This window comes from Pisolithus orientalis (assembly GCF_024613125.1).
Source record: "Pisolithus orientalis strain OTSU chromosome Unknown F5J12scaffold_25, whole genome shotgun sequence".
In the NCBI taxonomy this organism is placed as follows: domain Eukaryota; kingdom Fungi; phylum Basidiomycota; class Agaricomycetes; order Boletales; family Pisolithaceae; genus Pisolithus; species Pisolithus orientalis.
Genome location: NW_026260806.1, coordinates 110,530 through 134,635, shown reverse-complemented (window position 1 = coordinate 134,635; position 24,106 = coordinate 110,530). Strand labels below are relative to the sequence as shown.

Below are 24,106 nucleotides of genomic sequence, written 5' to 3'. Positions count from 1 at the left end.
TAAAGTACAAAACCTAATTGCAGACATGGGCACAATCAAATTGACACTAGAGGACCTAAAGAACAATACCATGACCCAGCAACCTGCCATGCTCCCTACACCATACAAAGACATGCTTGCTTTGAAACCATCTAACCTGAACCAAATACTGCTAGGCAAACACTTCTCACCAGATCACACCAAAGCCCATGCAGCCTTCAGAGAAAGGCAGATACTTATTTACCTGAACAGCACCCATTGTCAGCTAAACAGTACCACCCCAAGGGAAACCATTATCAACCTGATCAAACAAGCACTGGAAGCTGTAGACCAAATCAATGGCCCTGATATGCAACTCAAATCAGTCATACAACTATGCAACAATGGCCTTCTACTTGAACTTAACAGCCAAGAAGCAGCAGCATGGATCAAGGAACTGGCCAACAAGGCAACTTTTGTAGCCAAACTAGGTGGTGAAGTACTGATCAAAGATTGACACTAAGTAATTCCTTTCCTCCCCATTTCAACACTGACAGACAACCCAGATACCCTCTGTGATATGGAAAATGAAAACAACATCCCACCAGGATTGATTGCACAAATCAAATGGATCAAGGACCCAGCCAAATGCACACCCAACCAATGAGTCACACATGCACTCAGCTCCCTCACCTCCCTGGAAGTGGCCAACTAACTGCTAAGAGATGGTCTCTATTGGGGCTTTGACAGACTATGCCCCCACAAGGACAAAAAGGAACCAGTCAGGTGCCTCAAGTGCCAATGTATAGGACACCTGGCTAGGGACTGTAAACAAGAAGCTGACACATGCAGCATATGTGCCCAAGCCCACCACACACAGGACTGCAATGCTGCCACCCACTTCTGCATAAACTGCCAAGATGACTCCCACTCCAGCACAGATAGAAACTGCATGGATTTCACCAGAAGACACAACACAATGGATGATTGCACCCTGGAAAACCACATGCCATACTTCCAAATGGCAGAAGAATGGACACACATTGAACTACCTCCAAGACCAACAGGCCTGATCATACCCACAAAATCCCCAATGCTAACCCCACCCAGCCCAGGCCAACTCAGGCAAATAACTCTAGGCAAAGCCATCAACTACCAAGCCAACCCACCAAGACATGGCATGAGCAACAGAATAAGGGGAGGTAGAGGAGGCCCCATTGCAAGTCACCACACAATGTGCAACAACCCCCCTACTGATAACATGACCCAGACTTGGCTTGCCCCTGCAGCCAACCCACAGACAGAGATCCCAATCCCATCCCATCCCTAATCAATGCCTGAACACCAACCCCAAACCAATGTGCTAACCAAACTATGCATATGGCAACAAAATCCCAACACTTCTCACATGGCACTACACTCCTGACTAAACAACCACATAGCAGACAAATGGGACATAGTCACCATTCAGGAACCCCCAATCAACCAAATAGGCAACATCCAAGTGAACACCCACTGGAGGGTTGTATACCCCACAATGAAAACCACCCAAAACACTAGACCCTGAGCAGTAACCTTAATCAACTCAAAAATCAGTACTAACAATTGGGAGCAGATAGCCTTCCCCTCTGTGGATGTTGTTGTAATGCAGCTAAGGACTGCAAAGGGTGCCTATGCACATTTATAACAACTGTACACACAACCAAATGCTAGAGACAATGAGCACCTTCCTCACTGCAAACATTGATAAAGTCAGACCAATGGCAAACAACCACATGATATGGCTGGGTGACTTCAACAGATGCCACCCACTGTGGGACAAGGACCACAACCATCATCTGTTCATGGCAAGGGTGCTAAGCTCCATGCAAAAGTTGCTAGAATTAGTGGTGTATGGCATTCTGGTTTTCATTGTACCTCCACCATTTCCAAAGATATTGACTCCATTCTCACACTTGCTTAAAGTGCTCAGCCATGCAATTCTGCCTTCCAAATTTGGAGAGGATCCTTCCACCCTATGCATTTCTACAGCACTCCATCCATCAGATGCTCATTTCACTGAGTCCATCAGATATGGCCACCTCTTTGTTGATCATCTCACTTGTCTCATTTTCCAGACACAGTGGCTATGTATGTCTGCCAGGCATTCCCACCAGCTTCCATCCTGAAGCCCCCTGGTTCATTCTGTCATTGTCAGCCCCATCTCATCCCATGCAGCTTGGTCAGCATGTTCTCCTCATCAGTATGACTTCCAGAAGGACATTCTTTGGTTGCCTCAGGTCTGTCACTTGGTTAGAAAGGTCTTATGTGGTTATTTTGGTCTCCCCACTTGATGAAGCATATGGATTGTTCCTCCCTGCTCCCTGCACTGTCTTTATTCCAATCTCATCCATCATTCTTCCTGCATTGCAACAGCTGCAGCATAATCTACTGTTCTCCAGCCTCCCTGATTGCATCCATGATGAGTATGATGTGCATCTTGCCTTCTTACTGCAAGATCCAGCAGAAGACATCCCCACTTCTCCTCCTCCTCCATCAGAGCCCCATTCATGAAGCTTTTGTTAACTTTTCTGAGAGGATGAAAGGGTGGGAGATGTGATTGCATATGCTCCTGTTGCCCCACAGACCCCCAATGCCCTAGCCCCTTTGATGCCTGACTCATGCCCTTCAATTCTGGAATTAATACTTCCCTATCTGGAAACACCATCCATCTGTCATGCCATCTTTGGATCCAGTGATGTCTCTGCCAAGATCTGACTTGCATCACCACCCCCTAATGTGATATCAGTGTGCTTACTCAGTTTCTGACATTCTTTGACTCATTCTGTGATATTTTGACTGTCCTTGACTTGTTCATTGCCAATACTTACCAATCCTCTTTGCTTGCTTACTTTTTATTTCTTGCTTACTCATCATGGTTACTCAATCCTTACTCATTACTTACCAAGTGTGTGTGCCTCATTTGTCATAGGCTGTGCTCCCCCCACAGTACATAAACTCCCATGTACTTAGCTACAAAAAAAAGCAATCAACAAGCAATCCAGAAGTCACCCAGCAGTCAGTTCAGCTCTCTCTCAGGCATATGTAACTTGTTGTCAACAGTTGAGGCTCATTCAGAAGAGTCTATCTGTCTTCATTCATATCATTGGTAGTTGAGGCTCCATGAAGGGGACTATCTGCCTTCATCAGTAGCATCAGTGCTTAGTCAGCAACTTTCACTTAGTCATTCATCAACTCCTGCATAACTTGTCATTGACTTGCAGCAGGAGCACAATCTATTGAAACTCATCACTCTAGTTGGCATCCCCCTCACAGTCATCCCTCATCCCTCTACTCCTGCATAACTCATTCTTGACTTGTGCTAGGAGTCCTTTCAGCTGAATACCTTTGTTCTATTCAGTGTCCCCCATCAAGTCTTCATTCATTCCTCTGCTCTTGCATAACTTGTTGTCAACTTGTGCCAGAAGCACCTGCCATTGAAACTCCCCTACTTTAGATTTTTCTCCACTCCAGGTTCCATGGAGGCAAACCACCACTTGCTCTATATTTGTCTTTTGTGTTGGTTTTGTTTGGTTTTCACCAGCTTTTCACACTTTGACTCACAGCAGACTATGGAATGGTGCAGGCACTACCCAAAGGAATACCTACCCTCCAGTCATCATCCACAGGCAACTGGACATGCCCAGACAATGTTTTTTGCACAGAGCCAATGATGGAAGAGCTGACCAGCTGTAACATGAGTCCAGAAGACAGAGGCCCCAACACAGACCATGTCCCAATCCTGACACACATCAATATGGACCTCACCCTATCCACATCTCCTCCAGGCTACAACTATTGAGAAGTCAACTTTGAGAAAATCAACAAAATGCTGAAAGCTGAACTGACTAAGATTGGACCACCCTTGATACAGTGGCTCACAAAATTGTCCCAATGTTTGCATGTTTTTCATTAATCATGGTGTAGTGAGTGAACTATCATTATTGAGTCCAAGGTGTTGTGGATGGATCAAAGTGGCTGGTCATGGTTCTCTGATGAGCAATATTACATAATATTTGGATAGAAACTGATGACAGAATACCCAAATGAAAATGAGAGCTCATTGGGACAATTATGTAACTTTGTGATATGCTGGGGATGTAGTCCTTGGGAACACATATAAAACATGGTGAGATGCTCACCAATGCTTACATAATGCATCACATGGTCTACTGAATGATTTGTCAACAAACACACAATGCCAAACAGTGATTTTGAACCACTAAGCCTCCTTGCTGTAACACAAGTCAAGAAATCACCATTCTGGCTCATCAGGGACATTTGCTCAGGGCAACCTCAGCAAATTATGGTGTACACTATAGTATAATCAATAGAATATGCTATCAGCACCATTGGTCTCTTCAGAAACCTGCTGGCAGTTATCTCCTGCACTGTTTCCCCACCAATGCCCCATGTGTCCTGGAACTAATCAGTACTGTAAGAGCTAAGAATGATGTGGAGGGTCAATCTTGCATTCATCCTATCATAAACAAACCAATCACCCATTAACTTGTGCATTTCTGTGAAGGGGAAACTGGTATGGAGGTCAGGGTGAAGCTAAACCCTCTCTCACTCCAGGTACCATGGGGAGGGATATGCTACTGAGCCACCAGGTTGCATATTCCTGGCCTTCTATCTGGCACTGCATATCTCCTTTAGTCTTATATGACCAGATAACTCCTTCCCAGTGATCCCCAGTTCAGCTCAGAGCACAGTCTGGCCAACCCTCCCTTGATACTGGGAGTGCCCAGGAGGGTTGTGCTTCACCTGAGCCTTCAGGCAGGCTTTTCTTCAGCTGTGATGTAGTAGTTGGTGGGTTGTTGGTTTGTTTATGATAGGATGAATGCCAGATTGACCCTCCACATCATTCTTAGCTCTCACAGTACTGATTAGTTCCAGGACACATGGGGCATTGGTGGGGAAACAGTGCAGGAGATACTGCCAGCAGGTTTCTGAAGAGACCAATGGTGCTGATAGCATATTTTATTGATTATACTATAGTGTACACCAGAATTTGCTGAAGTTGTCCTGAGAGAATGTCCCTGATGAGCCAGAATGGTGATTCCTTGACTTGTGTTACAGCAAGGAGGCTTAGTGTTGTAAAATCACTGTTTGGCATTGTGTGTTTGTTGACAAATCATTCAGTAGACCATGTGATGCATTATGTAAGCATTGGTGAGCATCTCACCATGTTTTATATGTGTTCCCAAGGACTACATCCCCAGCATATCACAAAGTTACATAATTGTCCCAATGAGCTCTCATTTTCATTTGGGTATTCTGTCATCAGTTTCTATCCAAATATTATGTAATATTGCTCATCAGAGAACCATGACCAGCCACTTTGATCCATCCACAACACCTTGGACTCAATAATGATAGTTCACTCACTACACCATGATTAATGAAAAACATGCAAACATTGGGACAATTTTGTGAGCCACTGTACCAGGGGGCTTCAGGACAGAAGCTAGTAGGAATGCCTGGCAGATATACATAGCCACTGTCTCTGGCAAAGGAGACAAGTGAGATGATCAATGTAGAGGTGGCCATATCTGATGGACTTAGTGAAATGAGCATCCAATGGATGGAGTGCTATAGAAATGTGTAGGGTGCAAGGATCCTTTCCAAACCTGGAAGGCAGGATTACATGGCTGAGCACCTTAAGGAAGTGTGAGAACAGAGTTGGCATCTTTAATAATGGTGGAGATATGACAAAAACCAGAATGCCATACACAGGCAATACAAATTTTTGATGGGTGCTTAACTCACTTCCTCTTTTCTCTCTAGCACTGACAACTTGTTCTTGTGCAAAGCATGACTGCTAACATCCAGCAGTCCTTCTATGCATGAAGGCTACAGTCTTCATCTCCATTTGTCACATCATGTGCAACTCATTGATGAGTTAGGCAGAGTCAGCTGTAATCATGTCTGCAACACCTTTGGTGTGTGACAGTGAGACCATCAAAAAACAGGTGAGATGTTTGTAGGCTATCAGAGCATGGGGCTCATAACCCCAGATATCTATGTACAGATTTCAGTTGAGTGCATGAGTGGCAAATGTCTGAGGTGGTGTAACTACAGTAGCAAGCTAAATATGCTGTAAGGAATGAAAGATGAGACATGGGTGTTGAACCTGGTGTCAAAACTACAAGCACAGTCTTAGTGCAAGACCTTATATCATTAAGTATATGAGTGAAACATTAGAAACAATAAAAATTACTGTGCTGTATTGTAGCATACAAATGACTAAGTATTGTGGTCTTGAAGACCCACAAATGGAAAGTGTTTCTCACAGTAAGGAACAGTAGTGGCCATTAATTCATGAAAACTGCAAGCAAATTCCCAAATCTAACATCATCAGTAAATCGCTTTTTGCTGTCCAGAGCTGTCCAGAGATGTCCAGCACTGGACAGATTCCCTAGGACTGCCAGCACACAAAGTGATTTACTGATGATTAGCCACCAGATAACATGCCAGTTCCTCTGCTCTCTGAAATTCCAAAAGGCAGCTTTTCCACTCTTGGCTAATCCACATTCTTTGTTCACTTTGACCTGCCATGATTGTCCCAGAAATAATATTATGTGGCAACAAATACTATCAGCACATCACATATGCACTAGCAGCTTATAGAGCTGACTACAAGGAACAAGTTCTGTTGTCTTGTATCATATGGAATTGGTGCCTGAAGTGCCTCACAGACTGGGAGAGTCTGGATGATGACACACTCTGCCATTGCTGTGTACATGCCAACACACCATGATCAAAGAATTTGACTTTTATAAACCATGAGACAAGCATGGGATTGTTGGTGACATAGTAGTAAGCATGGCCCTGTGTTTTCTTTTGTTTGCTAATTGAAGACAGCCATTCACAAACAATTTTCTACATGCAGACATCTACAGCATGCTTTCACCAGATATCCTCCACCAGCTTATCAAAGGTGGGTTCAAGGACCACCTGGTCAATTGGGTCAAGTGCTACCTCACCCATGTTCATGGGAAGTGTTATGCCTGAGCACAGTGACTTCTTCAAATGGAATAGGCACAAAGCACGCAAGGGGGAGTCTACAGGCTGAATGTATTGTAACCCCTATGGCTCAGTTATCTCTGAGGTCTGACAAAGGTTCTGTCTTCTGGCAATCTGTTGAGGTAGTCACATGGAGAGAGAACAAGGACGAAAGAGAAGGAAGTTAGCTGAGTTGCAAGCTATCAAAAAACTGAGGATACAAGGTAAAGTACACATGTTTATATACCTCTAAGTATGAGTACCATACCAGTCACGATGTGTATCCACAGTAATCAACAGAACAATCAGTGAAATAGATAAGAGTCATACAGTGTCAGAGGTGGGGGTAGTAAGGGGAGCAAAGGCTATACCAGCTACATGATCAATGTGCAGCAGGGAGCCAGACACTGGAACTATAGTACAACATGTGAGCAACATAAATGAGTCAGAAAGAGTCACCGGAACTAGAAGGAAACAAGTCATCCATCAGAGAGGGCAGTGGAATACCAGATCACAAGGCTGTGAAGTTGACAGGTATTGGAAATACCTTGACAGCAGGTGAGCCAAAGGATCCATTCAACATACAAGCCCCTAGGATGGCAACAATTACAAGGGACGTGACGAGGCACATGATGCACGTGACCGCAAGAAGTCGAAAAAGGAAAGACCCCTGACAGAAGTGTAACATCACCCCCCCTCTAAGGTCCTCAGACCCTTGAGGATGTACCTGGTGTGTTAGTGGGGCGAGAGGAAAGGGGTCTGTGAGTAGTGTAGATGTGGGAACGCGTCCAAGCAGTGATGGGTGATGATGGCAATGGAGTTGTTGGTTCCTTGAGGGCCAGAGTATAATGGGAACTACATCTGTTGTGGCAAGACCAATGTCCCAAGTAATGGCACTGGTAGCATGCATGTTGATGGAGAATGTGCCTGTCAGGGACAGGAGACTGGCCTCTGAGGTAGAAGTGAAGTTGATCTGTAGGGATGGGGATGAAGGGAGTCGAAGGGAGAGGGTCAGAGGCATGGACAGCATTATGATAGTTCTTGTGAATTCCAGCCCACAACACATCCTGCAACAAGACCTCCCAAGCAGAGTTATGAGTCCCCATACCAAGGCAGGCACCAACCTCTTTAAACAGTTCTCCAGAGTTGATGAACCCTAACTCAACAGCACACCACTTCTGCTCCTTCTCCTGATCCGTGATGTCTTCTTTTATCTTCAGGGAAGCTGATGGTTCCTCTTGCTTCAGCCTGATTTGATCAAGGATGTGAGAAGCAGGTGGTGCTAAGAATTCTCCAACCTGCTGATTATGTAAGTGATGATAGGCTCCTCCCGTGATGGCTTCAGTAATATCCAACAACCCTCACTCCAACATGTTGATCATTATTACCTCCAACAGTGGTGCTGTTCCACTTAGCTTTTGGGTTCGGATCTTTGACATGGCAGAGTTGATCAAGTCTGTTGCTCTGTAGATTTGAGACAACAGCCTAAAATACTCAACCTGTTCTGGTGAGCACCTGTCAATGTCGTCCCTGTCATGGAAGATGTCAAGTGCCCTAACAATGTCCAGGTAGTCACCTGCTGCGATTGGTAATCGCTGCTTGTCATGCCTGGCAAGGGCAACAGATGTGAGGAGGTTGAGGGCTGTGCAGTGTGCTCTGTCAGAATAGGTGGAGCTGGCAGTGCAAAGGTGGGCAGATTTGGGAGCATCAGTTGAACCGGAGGGGGCTGCTGGACTATCAGGGTCATCATGAGTGTGTGCTTTACCTTTTCCCTTTCAGTTACTGTCCTCACTGAGGGGGACTCTGGCTGTAGGGGCGGGGATGTGTCTGACTGAGAACCCCTTGAGTGGATGTGGTCTACCAGCCCTGAGGACAGGGGGCAATAGCGCACAGGGTTGGGAGAGCAGTGAGGAGCACCCAGAGACATAAATGCCTGCAGGGGACATTGGGGGAGAGGATGGTGCATGGATGGTGATGGGGGGTATGAGCCTGTCGTCTGTGGGGTCGTAAAGGGATTCTGTGGGGAAGGGGATGTCAGCATAGTCATTCTCAGTGTTGATGAAGCAGGGGGAATCCATTTATCTGAGGTGGTGAGCGAGCTTGTACTGGTCAAGGGCCTCTGATGCATGGTCCTTTATATGTTCCTTGGGTTCCCATGTATTTGATGAATGCAGGAACCCTTTCCATTTAACCAAATACTTTTGTTTACCTCTGTGCCCATCAACCTTGTGATTAATTATTGACTCGACCTCCCATTCAATCTCATCATCAACCATTTCTGGGAGAGGAGCTGCGGGCACAGCTCCATAAGTGTCATTTTTGGTGAAAGGAAAGATCTGAGAAGCATGGAACACAGGATGTACCTTCCATGTTGGAGGCAGTTCCAGATGGAAGGTGACAGGCAATATGACCTGGATCACTGTGAATGGCCTGAGACATTGGGGCACAATCTTGTCACACTGGTTTTTGATGCAAAGGTGCCCAGTATCCAGGAGAACTTGATCTCCTTCCTTGGGCACAACATAAGAACCTTTTGAGCATGAACACATCAGGTCCTGTGCTTTCCAGTGAGCAAGAATGGCAACATTGCAGTTTGAGGCCAGCCTTTCCAATCTTTCATCCACCGAGGGAACCACAGTTAGCCAGACTTCCAGGTAAGGAGAAGGATCATATCCAAGGAGTAGCAAAAAGGGGGTCATTTGGTGGACCAAATGAACATGGGAGTTGTGAGCAAACTGAGCAGAGGGGAGTTTTGCAGCCCACAAATTAGGGGCTTCTGCACAGTAGAGCCATAAATATCCCTCTACCTCTTGATTTATGCATTCACTTTCTCCGTTAGTCTGGGGGTGATATCCTGTCAAGAGTTTGGTCTTCACCCCTATTGCTTTGTAGAGTTCCTTGGTAAATGATGACATGAACTGCAGTCCTTGATCTGAGATTACTGACTCTGGGACTCCATATTGGGAATAAATGAACTGATGGAAGAGTCAGGCAATCCTGACGGAGTCAATAGTTGTGTGACACAGAATGAACAGAGTGGCCTTTGTAAGGCCCTGATCGACAACCGTGAGAATTGAATCATATTTTTGTTCTCCTGAGACTGGGAGATCCGTGATGAGATCCATAGATATTTGCTGAAAGGGGAACACAGTTTTAGGGGTTTTGTGAGGGACAATGGGTGGCATTGGCAGATGAGTGATGACCTTGGTGGTCTGGCATGTCGGGCAACCTGCCACGTAAGCTTTAATGTCCTTTCCCATACCTTCCCACCATACTTCCTTTCGCATTTTTGCAAACATTGCCTTCTGTCCAAGGTGTCTGGCAGACTTGTGGTCATGATATGAGCACATGCAATGGCAGTGATATTCAGGGGGAATGTATAACTGTGTCATTCTGAACCATTTTGTTCCATCCTCTGCCATGGTGACATTATCTTTAGGTTCTGGACCTGTTGAGTCCTTTGATTTGTTGTTCTTGACATGCTCATACAGGTCCACAGATATTGCATAGACCCCTTTTGCTCCTTTTACTTGTTTCCTCAAAGGGTGAGCGTCAGGCAGCCTATTCTCCTTTGGTTTTTCCTCATGCAGGTGAGAATACAGTTTAGTCAGGTGCTTTTTGGAATGCATTATCCATGCAGGGAGTTGTCTGATTCAGCAGAGTTGGTTGATTTTTAGTTGTTTTTGTATTTTCGTTATGGAAAAAGAGGGTGAAACAAGGTGAATCTGGGGACCCACCCCCTCTGAAAGCCAAAGGTCTGGGGGAAGGACCATGGCCACTGGGGCAGGCTCCTCTAGGGTGCCTTTGTAGGAAAGAGTGTCAGCCAGGACCTGCAGGCAACCAGCCTGCCAGGAGAACCGGATAGGGTAGGATTGAATAGTAGTGGCCCAGTGGGCCTGCCAAGGGGTGAGCTGTTGAGGCTCTTGGTAGTACTCCAAGTTCTTGTGATCCGTAAAGACCACAGTCAGTTCAATGGGAGAAAGGAGGTAAGGGCAGAAAGCCTTGAGAGTGTGAATGATGGCAAGCATCTCAAGGTCATAGACCTGGTACTGTTGCTTGGCACCAACCAGGGACTGCAACAGGTACAAGCATGGGTGCCACTCATTGTCATCTCCTTTCTGGGCGAGCACCACACCAGTTCCGAGCTTCGAAGCATCTGTGAACAGAGTGAATGGCTTTGAGAAGTCAGGGATAGTGAGGACTGGAGAGGAGCATAACAAAGACTTTAACTTTTTGAACACAGCATTGTGTGTGGGTGTCCACTGGTATGAGACCCCTTTTTTGGTAAGGTCATGGAGGGGGCAAGCAACACTTGAGAAGGAAGGGATGAATTTGCAGTAGAAGTTACAGAACCTGAGGAATTGATGAAGCCCAGTGAGATTGTCAGGGGCTTCCCAAGTACTGATAGCATCAGTCTTTGTCAGCAAAGTTTCCATACACCCTTTTCCTATTATCATTCCAAGGAATTCAATTTCTTCAGCCTCAAAGACACATTTGCTAATCTTGAGGTGAAGACCTTCTTTCTGGCATATCTGTAGGAACTTGCAAACATGAGTTCAAAGTTCTTCTCTTGTCTTGGCATGGATCACTATGTCATCCATATAGCCTACCTGCTTTCCTCTCTGAGAGTCGAAAGTGCGATCCATGTACCTTTGGAAGGAAGGAGGTGAGTTACACTGGCCAAAGAACATTACCATTGGCTTGAAAAGTCCGTGATGAGTAATAAAGGCTCCTTTCCACTCATCTCCTTCTTTAACCCTAAGGTTAGTGAATCCCCATCAAATGTCAAACTCGGTGTAATATTTTGATTCAACTAACTTGTCAAACAAAGCCTGTGCATTTGGTAAAGGGTGAGCATCTGGAATCATGAAAGAATTGAGATATCAGTAGTCTTGAATTAACCATTTCTTCTCATCTTTCTTTGCAATGAAAAACACTGGTGCTGCTTGTGGTGATGTGGACAGTCGAATCTTTTTGCAAGCAAGGTTCTCTTCCAAGAACTTGTCTAGTACCTTTAGTTTGTCAGGGGACATGGGATACACTGCTGCCTTCTTTGGTTTGAAATCTTCTCATAAGCAGATTTTGTGGTCTAGACCTGGCCAATGGGCTGGGAGTGGGATGTTGTCCTCTGCAAACACCTTGGCAAACTCCTTGTAAATTTCAGGAAGCTTGACTTCCTCTTTATCAATCACCAAGGTGGCTTCTAGTTCTGTGGACAGAGTAGTTTTATTAATAACAATGGGAGTTTCACCCATTTCTGGTTTTACCACTTCCAGGGACAGACTGGAAGATTCCTTCATACTGCCCATGTCCAAAGACACTACCTGTTTGACAAAATAGTCAGACCCTTCGGGATACACATACCCATCATCCCAGCATATAATCTTGCCAGTTTCCCAGTTCATATGAGGTTTGAACTCCTTTAGAAATGGCATCCCAAGAAGGACATGATCTTTTCCGACAAGTGGTCCAACATAACATTTGACTCGAATGATGCACTCCTTGATTTCCATCTTCAGGGTCACCTTGCATGTGACCCACTCAACATCTTTTCTGGTAAATGACATGGTCTTGAACTTGCTTTTGACTCAATAAGTTGGGATTCCAAGTTTCTGTACCATGTGTTCCAAGATGAGGGAAACCTCAGTGCCTGAGTCAATACAGGCCCAAATTCCTGCCTTGAAGTCCAGTAGTATGACCAGTCCAAGGGGAGAACGAATTTGCATATTTGATTCATCATCTATAGAAGTACATTTAGCAGACAAAATTGCAACAGGACTGACTGATGCAGGAGATTCATCAGTCCCCTTTAAAACCCCAACAACTTCCATTCCTCCACATTTGCTTCACAATCTCTGACATAAGTGGTCTTCATTCCATCCTCTGAGAGGACAATGCAGACATTGGATAGTTGAGTTTTTACCTTGACTTTACAGTCATGCTTGTAGTGACCATCAGCTCCACAATTGAAGCATTTAATTTCTGAACTGGAACATCTAACATTCCATTTGTGTTTGTCAATGTCCATCGCATCAGGATCTCGGGAACCTCTGCAGTAATCAATGAACTTTCTTTCATACTGAGATTCCTTCCCTTCTAGGATATGCTTCATAGCGATGGCAGTTCTCACTTCTCCCATGCACTGTATCCACTCAATAACTGTGGAAGGGGCATGTCCAGAGTTGAGGACCCAATCGCAATATTCTTTTTGCAGTCCTTTTCTGAAGAAGATCCCTGCTTCACATGATTCTTCTTTGAGTTGAGCCTTGTTAACAAGCCCAGTAAATTCAGCGATGTGGGCCTCGAGTTCGCATTTGCCTTGTTGAATATCCAAAAGGCATAGAATTGCCAAAGTGGTCTGATCACCTGATTCGAAAGTAGCTTTAAGATGTTCCATGAACCTCTGGAAGGTATCAGTGTAGTAGATTGTTCCATCTAGAAGCTTGTTTTCATTTTGATAATTTTTGGTGAACAAAATGGCTGTGCCTTTGGTCATATAGGTGAGCACAAACGAGATCTTGAGTGACTCCAAATTATAGACATGCTTGTTCAGGTTCAAATAACCTTCGACCTGCGTAACCCAGGTCTGAAGCCCATTGTGGCTTCCATTGTATTCTCTGGGACACCCGACATTAAACTCCCAACCTCTGTTGGGTGGGCAGCAATCATATGTGTCATCAGGGTCAGCTGGGGCCTTACCCTTACTGGACCCACCAATGGGGACCTCTGGGGGAATTACCTTTCAGAAGTTCCTCTGATACCATTCACATAATGCCAAGTCCATAGGCATTCCTGTTGGAAAGGGGTCACTACTCCTGGCATGCATAACTCTTTGTAGCTCTTCTGCCATAGTGAGCCTTTGGTCTTCCAACCTTTGTCTCAGCTCCTCTTCTGAGAAGGTCCTTGTAGGCATCTCAGGAGCAGACTCTCCATGACTGATCGTCATGGACATTTCTTTGATGCAAGCTTCTTGTTCTTCTTTGAGGACTGATCTGAAAGAAGTCTCAGACTTCTGATTGTCTTCTTCTTCTGAACTAAGCATGACTTCTGATTCCCTAAACCAGGACAGGTAAGATAACTGAGGATTTGTCAAGGTAACCAAAGGACTGAGTTGTCCTAAAGGGATGGGTGGGAGAGGAGGATTCCTTCTGAGCCCAAGGGGATTAGGTCAAGGAGGAACTGGTGGTCCCGACCTCTGCAGGTTAGACACTTTTACAGATAGTGACAATGAAGGATGAGGGAGGATTTATTTCTTGAAAGAAACCTGTCAGCATAGTGGGGTGGAGGATGCGTGAGTGGCTTTATGCATAGGGAGACACAAGTGCTGACTCTAGGGAGGTGATCTATTAAAGCCTAATGGCTGCCTGTAGAGCAGTGGATTTGATTGAGGGTAGAGGGGTGCTTCTCGATGTTGTTACTCAAGTAGTGGGACAGAGGCAAGTCAGTCTTTACATGTAGGGAGAGCAACGAGCCTAGTGCAAGTTTAAACAAGGGTTGGTTTGTTGAAGTTCAGTAACCAGGGATGAGTAGACTTTGTGCAAAGAGGTTGATGAGTCCCAAAAGCTGTGCAGAGTTTTTTGATTTTGTTATGCCCAAGCATGGTGACTTCTTCAAATGGAATAGGCATGAAGCATGTGAGGGGGAGTCTATGGGCTGAATGTATTGTAACCCCTATGGCTCAGTTATCTCTGAGGTCTGACAAAGGTTCTGTCTTCTGACAATCTGTTGAGGTAGTCACATGGAGAAAGAACAAGGATGAAAGAGAAGGAAGTTAGCTGAGTTGCAAGCTATCAAAAAACTGAGGATACAAGGTAAAGTACACATGTTTATATACCTCTAAGTATGAGTACCATACCAGTCATGATGTGTATCCACAGTAATCAACAGAACAATCAGTGAAATAGATAAGAGTCATATGGTGTCAGAGGTGGGGGTAGTAAGGGGAGCAAAGGCTATACTGGCTATGCGATCAATGCACAGCAGGGAGCCAGACACCGGAACTATAGTACAACATGTGAGCAACATAAATGAGTCAGACAGAGTCACCAGAACTAGAAGGAAACAAGTCATCCATCAGAGAGGGTGGTGGAATACTGGATCATGAGGCTGTGAAGTTGACAGGTATTGGAAATACCTTGACAGCAGGTGAGCCAAAGGATCCATTCAACATATGAGCCCCTAGGATGGCAACAATTATGAGGGACATGACAAGGCACGTGATGCACATGACTGCGAGAAGTTGAAAAAGGAAAAACCCCTGACAGAAGCATAACAGGAAGACAGAGGCAGAGAAAGTCTTGGAGAAGATTGACTGGTGGTGCATGATTTCAATCAATATTTATATCTACTTCATGGTGTTCCAGGATCACAGCTGTTGCCTCATTTACTGGGCTGCAGCATTTCCCTCTGTTGGAGATATACTCTCCCCTGTGTTCTGCTTACTTTGGTGCAATGTTTGGCTGTTTACATAAGCCATTAGAGCACACTTACTACATAGTCATTACACTGTTCCCTCAGTAGATTGTTCACTACCAAGGGTAAGATTACCATTCATTAGCAGTATTCTACTTACTGACTCCCTGTAGTTGCCTACAGGTATATCCAATATATCAGTAGATTATTCACTACAGATATTTCTATGCCCTCAAGGGCAACACACAGTGGACTGGTGATAATTCCAAGGGCCTTGTGAAGATGCCTCATCCAAATTTCCTTTGTGTGATTATTGACCCATCCTTCTGTTGGAGTTTATCACTTTTACCTTAGTTGTGGTTCACTGAGCACAGCATTACATAATCCAAAAGCGGACACTTAGCAGTTTATTTTTCTTACTGCACCTCAGCTTCAACCAACTTGAAGTCTGAGGTGAGACTCCTTCCATTCATTATATTGGAACACTTACTTACCTACCTACAGTATATTCCTTTCTATAGACTTGACAATCCTGCAGCTCATCATCCTACAAAACCTTCACAGATTTACTTCACAGCAATTGAAGGTCATGTTCCACAATACATTGTCTTCATGTTTTGAGCATTTTTGGAATTTTGTTACCTCATTCATCAGAACATTATCAGTGGTCCATCTTCTGAATGACACACCCCTGTTCCATCTTGCTCATCTCCCTCCTTCCACATGCCACCTGCATCACACTTGCCTGATTCTCATCTGCATAACAAGAGTTGCTTGAACACCTCTGAGATAAGAGTTCTCTTTTGATGAATGCATGTACTTCAACTATGGTGGGCACAGGTAAAAGGCAATGACTCAGTGAGCAAGCACTTGCAGACAGCACTCAAAAGTTGTTAGAATGACTGTGTGGCCAACCATCTGGGATGTGAACCTGAGAAGCAGTTAGATGTTAGGCAGTATATGTCACTAGTGATCCTTATATGACTCAAGTACTAAATGAACCAAGACTCCTGCACATATGGTATATGGTGTGGAGTAACACTTCCTTTACTGCTACTACTACTATGTATCTTGACTACTCTAAACTTAGTCTGTATTGGGTGTGGCCAGAAATAACCATAATAGTTGAAATAGACAAATAATTCCACGAAAAGCACGGATGGAATTTGGTTGATTTCCTGATGATATACATCCACATGTACACCCGAGAGGTGCAAGATTGGGACGAACAAGAGAGAACAAGACTTATGTATCACATTAATCAGTTGGTCTATGGCGGTTGAACTTTGAACACCATCCTCACTACTATAATGCACTAGGGCTTCTTGCATGAACTTGCCTACTTCCCTCCTCTCCCCCCAGTAATTCACGAATGTCGAACGCGAGGCGCGGTACCACACGAGACGACAGCATTATCACAATGACATAAAGATCATCCCGACCATTACACAGCCAATTGTCACCGGTGGGGTAACGACACAGTAGGCCCAAAAGATGGTACGGGAGATGAGACGCTCAAACGATGAATTCGCCTCAGACGATGCCACTTCGGTGGATGCTGTGGGTACTAGTGGAGGAGACACTGGCGTTGGTACCTGCAGTGGATGTGTTAGATGGGGTAGGAGCTGGTCCTGCGGAAGGTGTAGGGCCTGGTAGTTGGGATAGTGCTACAGAAGTTAACACAATGGTTGCAGGTGCGACCTCGAGCTTTGGGTTTGGGCCTTGACATTGCTGCGGCTCTTTGCGAGAGCTATGATATAGGAAGCGCACAGTTGGATTAGCGATGGATCGAGGAAATACTGAATGAATGAACGAACTTGTGCAAGAGTCACCTGCAGGTGGTGACGCAATCAGTAGAACCATTACTATGACGAACACGGGACTGATGAAATGCACGATCACACATGAGCACCCGATAACGACACGTGACGAAGAAAGGAAGAAAAAACACGTACTCGTCGAATACCTTGATGCCACCATCTCCTTCGCCCCGTATTGTGAAGAAAGCCATCAGAGGAAGAACAAGAAGCGGCGTGAGGATCATTCGGGATATTAGGGTGACGACGATGGTGGTTGTTTCGCCTGGAGGTGTGGGACGAATAGGTTGCCGTCGTCCGGCAGGATTGTTGACACGGCCGACTGTCTGTTGCCCTTTAAGACTCGTAGACGAATGCATACGCCATATTATATGGTCTCCCACTTCGACATCTGCTTCATGATCCCGTTCATCATCGTCATCTGCAAGACGGATAGGCCCCCTCCGTCTCTGTCTCCCACTACTAATGGGGGTCATCTTCCACATATCCTGTAACACGCTGAACAGCGATGATGACGACGGAGACTGGGAGATGTTGCTGCTGTCCCAGAGGTCACCACCATGCTGCGCCTGTCCTTGCGCGCGATCGCGAGCAGTGAGGCATTCGGCGCTTTCGGATGTGAGAACTTGCCGGTGACGTGTCTGTGAGGGAATGTTGTTATGATCTTCTCTAAGCTCGCATTCGATTCCGTCCTCTTCGGGCTCGCCCTCGTCGTCATCCCCTCTGGGTACACCTGGGCTCCGTGTTCTGTGTCCTGCACGCTCGGTCGTTCTACCATCACCGGCTCCACTCCCATGTCCTCGTTTAGCATCATCCCCTTCCTTTCCATTATCCTCCCAAAACCATCCCCCAAGCACGACCAACGTCAGGGGAACACTACACGCTCCTGCGCTGTTCAGTGCGCCTTTCACGGGGAGCATCACTGTCGCTTTTGAGAATCGCCTGAAACGGTGGAAATGTAAACAGGAGTGCGAAGAGGGATGCGAAGAGAGGAGGTGGTAGAGATGGCATGCATATGCGACGAGTGCGGATCCGGTGCACAAGGGTGCGTAAATGCTGGGATAGGGAGGTGTGATCCGAAGGGAACCGTTGCGTAACTACATTTCGACGAGCGTGTACATCGGCGGCATTGTCGTGGGAAGTCGGGGTATACGCGGTATTGGAGAGACGCGATGGCCCGGGAGGCGAACGAATGACGAGTCTCTCGTCCGAATCTGATTCGAGGTCGGAGTCCGATGGGGTATGGAATAGCGACGAGTCGGAAAGCCTCGTCGCCGAAACCGGCGTGAGGAACATGGGCGTAAAGTTGCGTACGGAGGGTGCTCCGGGCTGACCGACGAAGTTCAGCGTCCAGTGTCGGACTCTGTACCCGTATCTTGTTGTTCGTGCCCGATCTGTCTAGGTGCCCTGACGCGACGTCACCAATCAGCTCGGGTTCTTCCGTATCTTCATGCGAGAGTAACCAGACACCATAACTCCACCGAAGCTGTGGACGGACGTGAGAAACGAAATATTGTCGCCATGGCGCATCGAAGACAGTGAATTGAAGATAGTCGAGCACGTGGATGAAACGCCAAGCACGCAAGGCTCACCATCATGCCAAGGGTACTAAAGACAACGAGATAAGTGAGCGCTCTGCCGAACATGGCGTCTTGGTCGTCTTCGGGTGTCCACTTCAACCCCGGGACGGTGGCGACGAGCGATTGCATCAACGCAACAGGGAGAGAGTTGGAGTTCATGAATATGGATGCGGCAACAGCAAAATTTCTTCCCACAAGATGAGAGTGCAGGGTGAATGCAAGGGAATAGTGAGCGCACCTTTGGGATCGTTTAAGACGGCACGTTTTAGCGAGTCCATTGGCGATAAGACCAGACAATCCGCATATCAGCAAGAAAAAGATTGGGATGACCCACAACTCGCGTAGTTTCTCTTCACGGCAGAAGTCAGCAACATCGCAACGACGACTTGAGACGGAGGGGACATGCCTAGAGTAAGAAAGAAGGCTACTTTCGAGAAGAGTAGCGCAGGAGTGAATAGGCATATGTTGATGTTGTTGAGCGCCCTCTGGATTCGTTTGTCTGCGATACCCTTCCAGGAGAGATAAAAGCCAGTAAGGCACAATAGAAACACCTGGAATATTGACTGCAAACCAAAGTCAGACTGGTACACTACAATGTAAGAGAGAATACCTGGAATACGGTGTAGAGGAGCGGCAAGATGGGTGTGTTTACGATAGGCATTGTGCACTGACACACCCACCTTACGGAACGAAATGAAGTACCGTTAGGCTTACGTACGGGATCAGATGGCGAATGCGTGCGACAGTGGCTGTGCTGCCTCGCCAGGGGAGATGAATATATGAGGCTGACGTCATTACCAGCAATGTGTCTTGGGTCTCTCCTGTCAGACGTGATGGCCTGGAGGTGCAGTGGAAAGTCGAACAACGAGCTGATACGCAATCTGGCTCGACAGGGCATTCTAACCTCAGAAAGGGTCACGGACGTACGTTCACTGCCATCCGCGTAGCAGACTCACTGGCTCATCCACCAGCTGTCAGGCCATGGCCAAGGTCGACAGGGCCAACTATGTCCTTCGGCCAGGCGATGCATACCAAGATTCTCCGCAGTCCGTATTCTTTTTTTCCTCGAACATTCTCTCATTGACGTGCTCACACAGGTCCATCGGGCACGGCGCCACCATATCTGCTCCTCACATGGTATTCTCGTTCTCTCTCTTTCCCCCTTTCTCCCTCGTGACGCCACATTCATCCATAATCACAGCACGCTCACGCATTGGAGAACTTGCTTCAATACATCCAACCTGGAGCCACCGTTCTCGACGTAGGCAGCGGTTCGGGATATCTGGCTGCCGTCCTGCATCACCTCGTCTCCCCCTCGCCTTCTCCTGATAACCCAAACCCGCCTCAGGGGAAAGTCATTGGGATAGATCACATCCCTGAACTTGTAGAACGGTCAAAGTACAACCTCGAGCGTGACGGGCTTGGCAACGCATTGCAGGACGGCAGGATTGAACTGATCTTGGGAGATGGAAGGCAGGGGTATGTACCCGCCGGTGCGTCATTGCTCTTGTCACGTCCCGTAGAATTCTCCTCACTGTCTTTCGATAGCTCCGTATGATGCGATCCACGTCGGAGCGGCTGCACCTATTCTCCCTCAGGCACTCATCGACCAACTTAAAGCCCCAGGAAAGATGTTCATCCCGGTCGGCGTCTACTCTCAGTCTATTTGGGAAGTCGAGAAGACGGTCTCTGGGCACGTTAGGAAACACGAACTCATGGGCGTCATGGTACGTGCATGTATGGCTTGCGGTCGGTGTGCATGCTGACTCGTCGTGCGGTAGTATGTCCCACTCACCGATCCGGACAGGCAGACAAACGGGGTGTAAGCTTGGAGGTCACCCTAATCAAAGATGTATCACATGGACCTCGCTGGCTTGTGTACACTATTCCAACGTTGTTTAGCATTCTCGACAGCGGACTATTCTGTATCTTTCCTGTATCTTTCAGCTGATATCATCTATCGGTAGCTATTACCTACTGTCAACCCGAGCAACCGGTGTATCTCTGTTTAACTAGTGACCGTACATGTATGAGGCAAGTTAGGCAAGTTGAGACAACCTTCAATGAAATTACTGGGTAGAATAAGTATTTACTAGTGATTGATGTATTGGTCAGCTCATCTAATAGTTTAGGAGTTGTTTAGGGATACACGACTCGAGTTACTAATTTGTTGTTTGGGAGCCATTGACCCTTGTACGAGATGTGTCACGTTGACGTCACCGAAGACATGCCTAGGACCAGCGAAGTCCAGGACTTGATTGACAGTGCTTTTGCGGTGGTCTGTGAATCCATCAATTAAGCTTCAGCATATGACGTTGAAGCCAAGGCTTACGAGACATGTAGATCCTCATTCCCAATACTTTCCACCATTCAAACGGTGACCTTTATTCAGCTGCTCGATCCTATCGCGTTTCATTATTGAAAACGAACTCGGGCCAATAGACAACCAGTTTTTCGAATGTAAGGTTTCTCCTTTGGGTCACCGCTCTCCATTATCGCCGTTCGGGACAGATCTTCTCCAGCTGCAAGTTCTCGTTTTTTCGAGTCTCTCTGAAGCGAGCCCCATGTGAGTCAATGCCCGATGTACCCCCTGAACTACAGGTTTGCCATGTGTCATATAGCCCCAACGTCAATCTCGTCAATAAGTAGAGGACCGCTCGACATCCGACGGATATTCTCTCAGTTCGTGAGCTCCCTGAACTGATTGCTATGCTACTAGCGGAAAACGAAAATATCCCGGTTTGCGAGCCCGTATATACAGCTTGCATTCCTGGGATTGGCTGCGACTCGTGTAGTGAGGATGATGCTAGGAGTTTATTCAAAATGGGTGAGTTCGACCCGTGCCTCACGATGCAGTTTTTAACTATCCACCTAGAAGTGGTACACGGTGTGATTTCGTTTCCTTTGGAGACAGCAATATCCGCAAGATCTTCGAGCTCCAGGTGGCGTGGGGCTAACCTCGCCGTGACCATAACCCAATGAAACACAGCTTCGACTTCGTATGCAACGGTGTCTGCCCGTTTCGGGGCGAGTAATCGGGAACAGACGAAGAAGAAGACCCTGGTGTTGTGTTATGTCCAGTTGCAGATGCCTCAGCTCTCTACTGATTAGATCGAGTCATCTCGTTTCATTTTTTTCACTTTGAAGTTGTATCAGATTGGTGTGGGTGTCTTTTCCTACCGTCAACCCACCTTGTAAATCGGTGGCGGAATCAACACGCACCGCAAGGAACGTGCTCACGAACAGCTCGCAAACGCCAGCAGCAAACCAGCTCTGACTCGGACGAAGAATTCGAAGCCACAGGTCCTGAAACACGAAGGCCAGGCTCCACGTAAGTAACGTTTGGGCATTTTGGCGACTCCAAATATACTGCGTCGAACCCGTTGGTACTTCATTAATCATTATTCCAGGCAGTATCGGCCCTGAACCCAAGGACTACACCCCTAGAAGCCCGAAGCTATTTTGCTAGTCAGTCATCATGCATCATAGTCCATCTGTAAAACTAGCTCAGCTCGTCTGGCACATATATTGCCTTCACTAAATATGGCTAAAATGAGGGATTGTATCGAATACATGACTTAGTAAAGAGGGGATGCTACCTGGGCGGAATACACATGCTAATAATACGAGGTTGAAAAACGCAAAAGCGACGACAATAATCCAATGAGCTATACATACCACCATATACGCGCAAGATGAAGAGCAAAAACGGAGTCCAATGATGTGTAATGGGATAGAGTCCGGAATATTATGTGGGAGTTACCGGGTCTCGCGGAATCAGGTAGCGAAAGGCGGGAATCCAAATATCGCCCTCTGGGTTCCAGATGGAAGCAAGTGAGATGTTCTCGAAAGTAAACCTGGTCCCAATCTCCCACCGCGGATCCGTAGACACATATTCATATTCGCCGCTTGTACACCGCTGGAGAAGTCGGTGATTGGTATGACCGCACGATGACGCCAGAGGAGGATCATGTGGCTTACCTCACAAAACTGAAAAAACTCATGAGCGATGGCGCGGGCGAGTTCCACGCGCGTCACAATTTTGTTGTCGGACGTGCGAATTGGCAATCGTTTAACATAGTCAATTGTTTCGTAACCATGCCACTAAGACGCGTTTGGAATCTAAGTAAGGAAAATTTTAAGAGGGTTACGGAGCTTGCGTACCAATATCTTCAGCAAGATATGAGACTCGCCACCATCACCCAGGCAGTCTATCCTCTCCTCGGCGTCCAACAAGAGCCTTGACAGAGGGCTGATGCAGTCGAGCATAGGCACTCCCCAAAGAGAATTAGGGATGTCTCCCCTGCGTCTGAACCTGACAAGGTGGTGCTCCGCACTCCTGCCCTCTCTGTTTATGCGCACGGTCCAGGTCTGGCGGTCTTCAGGTGTGTAAAGGGGCAGCAACATGATATCCTCTACAAAATTGGTTTGGAGTTGGTGAATCACTGAATACCCCGACCCGTCGGGGACGTCGGTAGGCGGGGTATTCGAATCCAATTCCCCACTTCCAGTGGTAGATGGAGAAACTGGTGTACCCGGCACATCTTGTGACGCAGTATCCAATTCCACAGACGAAGAGGGGCTATTTACGTCGCCGGTTTCCACGGGCAAGTCATTCGATGGCGCATAGTTGCCTGAAGATGGCAGAACTTGAGTACCAAATCCGTTTGCGGGGTAGGGGTCTGATGCAGGTTCGGCTGCAATGAGGGGACCGTGCACACCATTCACAGAAACCACTGCCAGTTGGTTGAACGAGGACATGGGCGGAGTGCTCTGTGCGTCAAAAGTCATTCAAGAAGGTAATGCAAGGATTAATAGGTGAGAACCCACATTAGTATCAGCCCCGACCAGCAAGCCAAATTGATTGTACTGCGCCGAGGCTGGGGGCACCTGCAGGTCCACGTTGTATGCGTTGTCATGCCCGGCGAGCGAGCCAAATTGATACTGATAGTACTGTGCAGGGGGTAATGGTTCGTAGATGTCCATGATGGGCGTATTGCCGTGTCCTCCCGGCGAGCCAAACTGATGCTGACTATATTGTGCAGGGGGTAACGGTACGTGAATGTCCGCGTTGGGCGTGTTGCTGGGAATAATGCCGCTATACCCGATGACCTGGTTAGATATATCATAATTCACTACGCCACCGTGCGCGTTGTGGACACCGACGCCCAGTGTGACATTGGACGTATTGTCGTACGGGAGAAAGATCTGGTCAGATGTACCATGCTCGCACGGGGGTAGAACCTGACCATAGTCATTGGGGGGTAAGAACTGGCCAACCGTACCATGGTT

The 24,106-nt window shown here is 46.8% G+C and overlaps 4 protein-coding genes across 4 annotated transcripts; 2 read left to right on the top strand and 2 right to left on the bottom strand.

The window, feature by feature from the left end:
* Positions 1-6,556: 6,556 nt before the first annotated feature.
* F5J12DRAFT_724022 (uncharacterized protein) lies at positions 6,557-7,014 on the top strand (the record flags this gene model as incomplete). Its single annotated transcript, XM_051741493.1, has 3 exons — positions 6,557-6,737; positions 6,791-6,819; positions 6,865-7,014. 3 exons carry the CDS (start codon positions 6,557-6,559, stop codon positions 7,012-7,014), a joined length of 360 nt encoding a protein of 119 aa, XP_051597916.1.
* Positions 7,015-16,437: 9,423 nt separating this feature from the next.
* Positions 16,438-19,510, bottom strand: F5J12DRAFT_845264 (membrane transport protein-domain-containing protein). The gene is given in 10 exon segments (XM_051746312.1): positions 16,438-16,984; positions 17,013-17,138; positions 17,250-17,299; positions 17,373-18,138; positions 18,158-18,501; positions 18,569-18,720; positions 18,827-19,001; positions 19,053-19,164; positions 19,221-19,377; positions 19,425-19,510. The coding sequence occupies 10 exon segments, from the start codon at positions 19,473-19,475 to the stop codon at positions 16,833-16,835; spliced, it is 2,085 nt and encodes a 694-aa protein (XP_051597915.1). The 5' UTR covers positions 19,476-19,510; the 3' UTR covers positions 16,438-16,832.
* A 106-nt stretch (positions 19,511-19,616) lies between these two features.
* Positions 19,617-20,969, top strand: F5J12DRAFT_845259 (protein-L-isoaspartate O-methyltransferase; the record flags this gene model as incomplete). The annotated part of the gene is made up of 6 exons (XM_051746311.1): positions 19,617-19,737; positions 19,793-19,860; positions 19,912-19,951; positions 20,016-20,307; positions 20,363-20,541; positions 20,596-20,969. Coding segments are annotated over 6 exons (745 nt in total), but the record flags the coding sequence as incomplete, so codon positions are not given.
* A 1,416-nt stretch (positions 20,970-22,385) lies between these two features.
* Positions 22,386-23,639, bottom strand: F5J12DRAFT_255251 (uncharacterized protein). Its single transcript, XM_051738601.1, has 3 exons — positions 22,979-23,639; positions 22,796-22,918; positions 22,386-22,733 (listed from the first exon to the last, which is right to left on the bottom strand). The coding sequence occupies exons 1-3, from the start codon at positions 23,603-23,605 to the stop codon at positions 22,563-22,565; spliced, it is 921 nt and encodes a 306-aa protein (XP_051597913.1). The 5' UTR covers positions 23,606-23,639; the 3' UTR covers positions 22,386-22,562.
* Positions 23,640-24,106: the final 467 nt, after the last annotated feature.

Bases quoted from the DNA above. Each gene is read 5' to 3' on its own strand.
- F5J12DRAFT_845264 (XM_051746312.1), bottom strand. From the start codon at position 19,475: ATGCCTATCGTAAACACACCCATCTTGCCGCTCCTCTACACCGTATTC. The intron at 19,165-19,220 runs GCATGTCCCCTC...TCTGCCGTGAAG, and splicing joins AGCCTTCTTTCTTACTCTAG to AGAAACTACGCGAGTTGTGG. The intron at 18,721-18,826 runs GTGAGCCTTGCG...GTCCGTCCACAG, and splicing joins TTAGTACCCTTGGCATGATG to CTTCGGTGGAGTTATGGTGT.
- F5J12DRAFT_255251 (XM_051738601.1), bottom strand. From the start codon at position 23,605: ATGACTTTTGACGCACAGAGCACTCCGCCCATGTCCTCGTTCAACCAA. The intron at 22,919-22,978 runs GTACGCAAGCTC...AACGCGTCTTAG, and splicing joins ATATCTTGCTGAAGATATTG to TGGCATGGTTACGAAACAAT. The intron at 22,734-22,795 runs GTAAGCCACATG...CGACTTCTCCAG, and splicing joins AGTTTTTTCAGTTTTGTGAG to CGGTGTACAAGCGGCGAATA.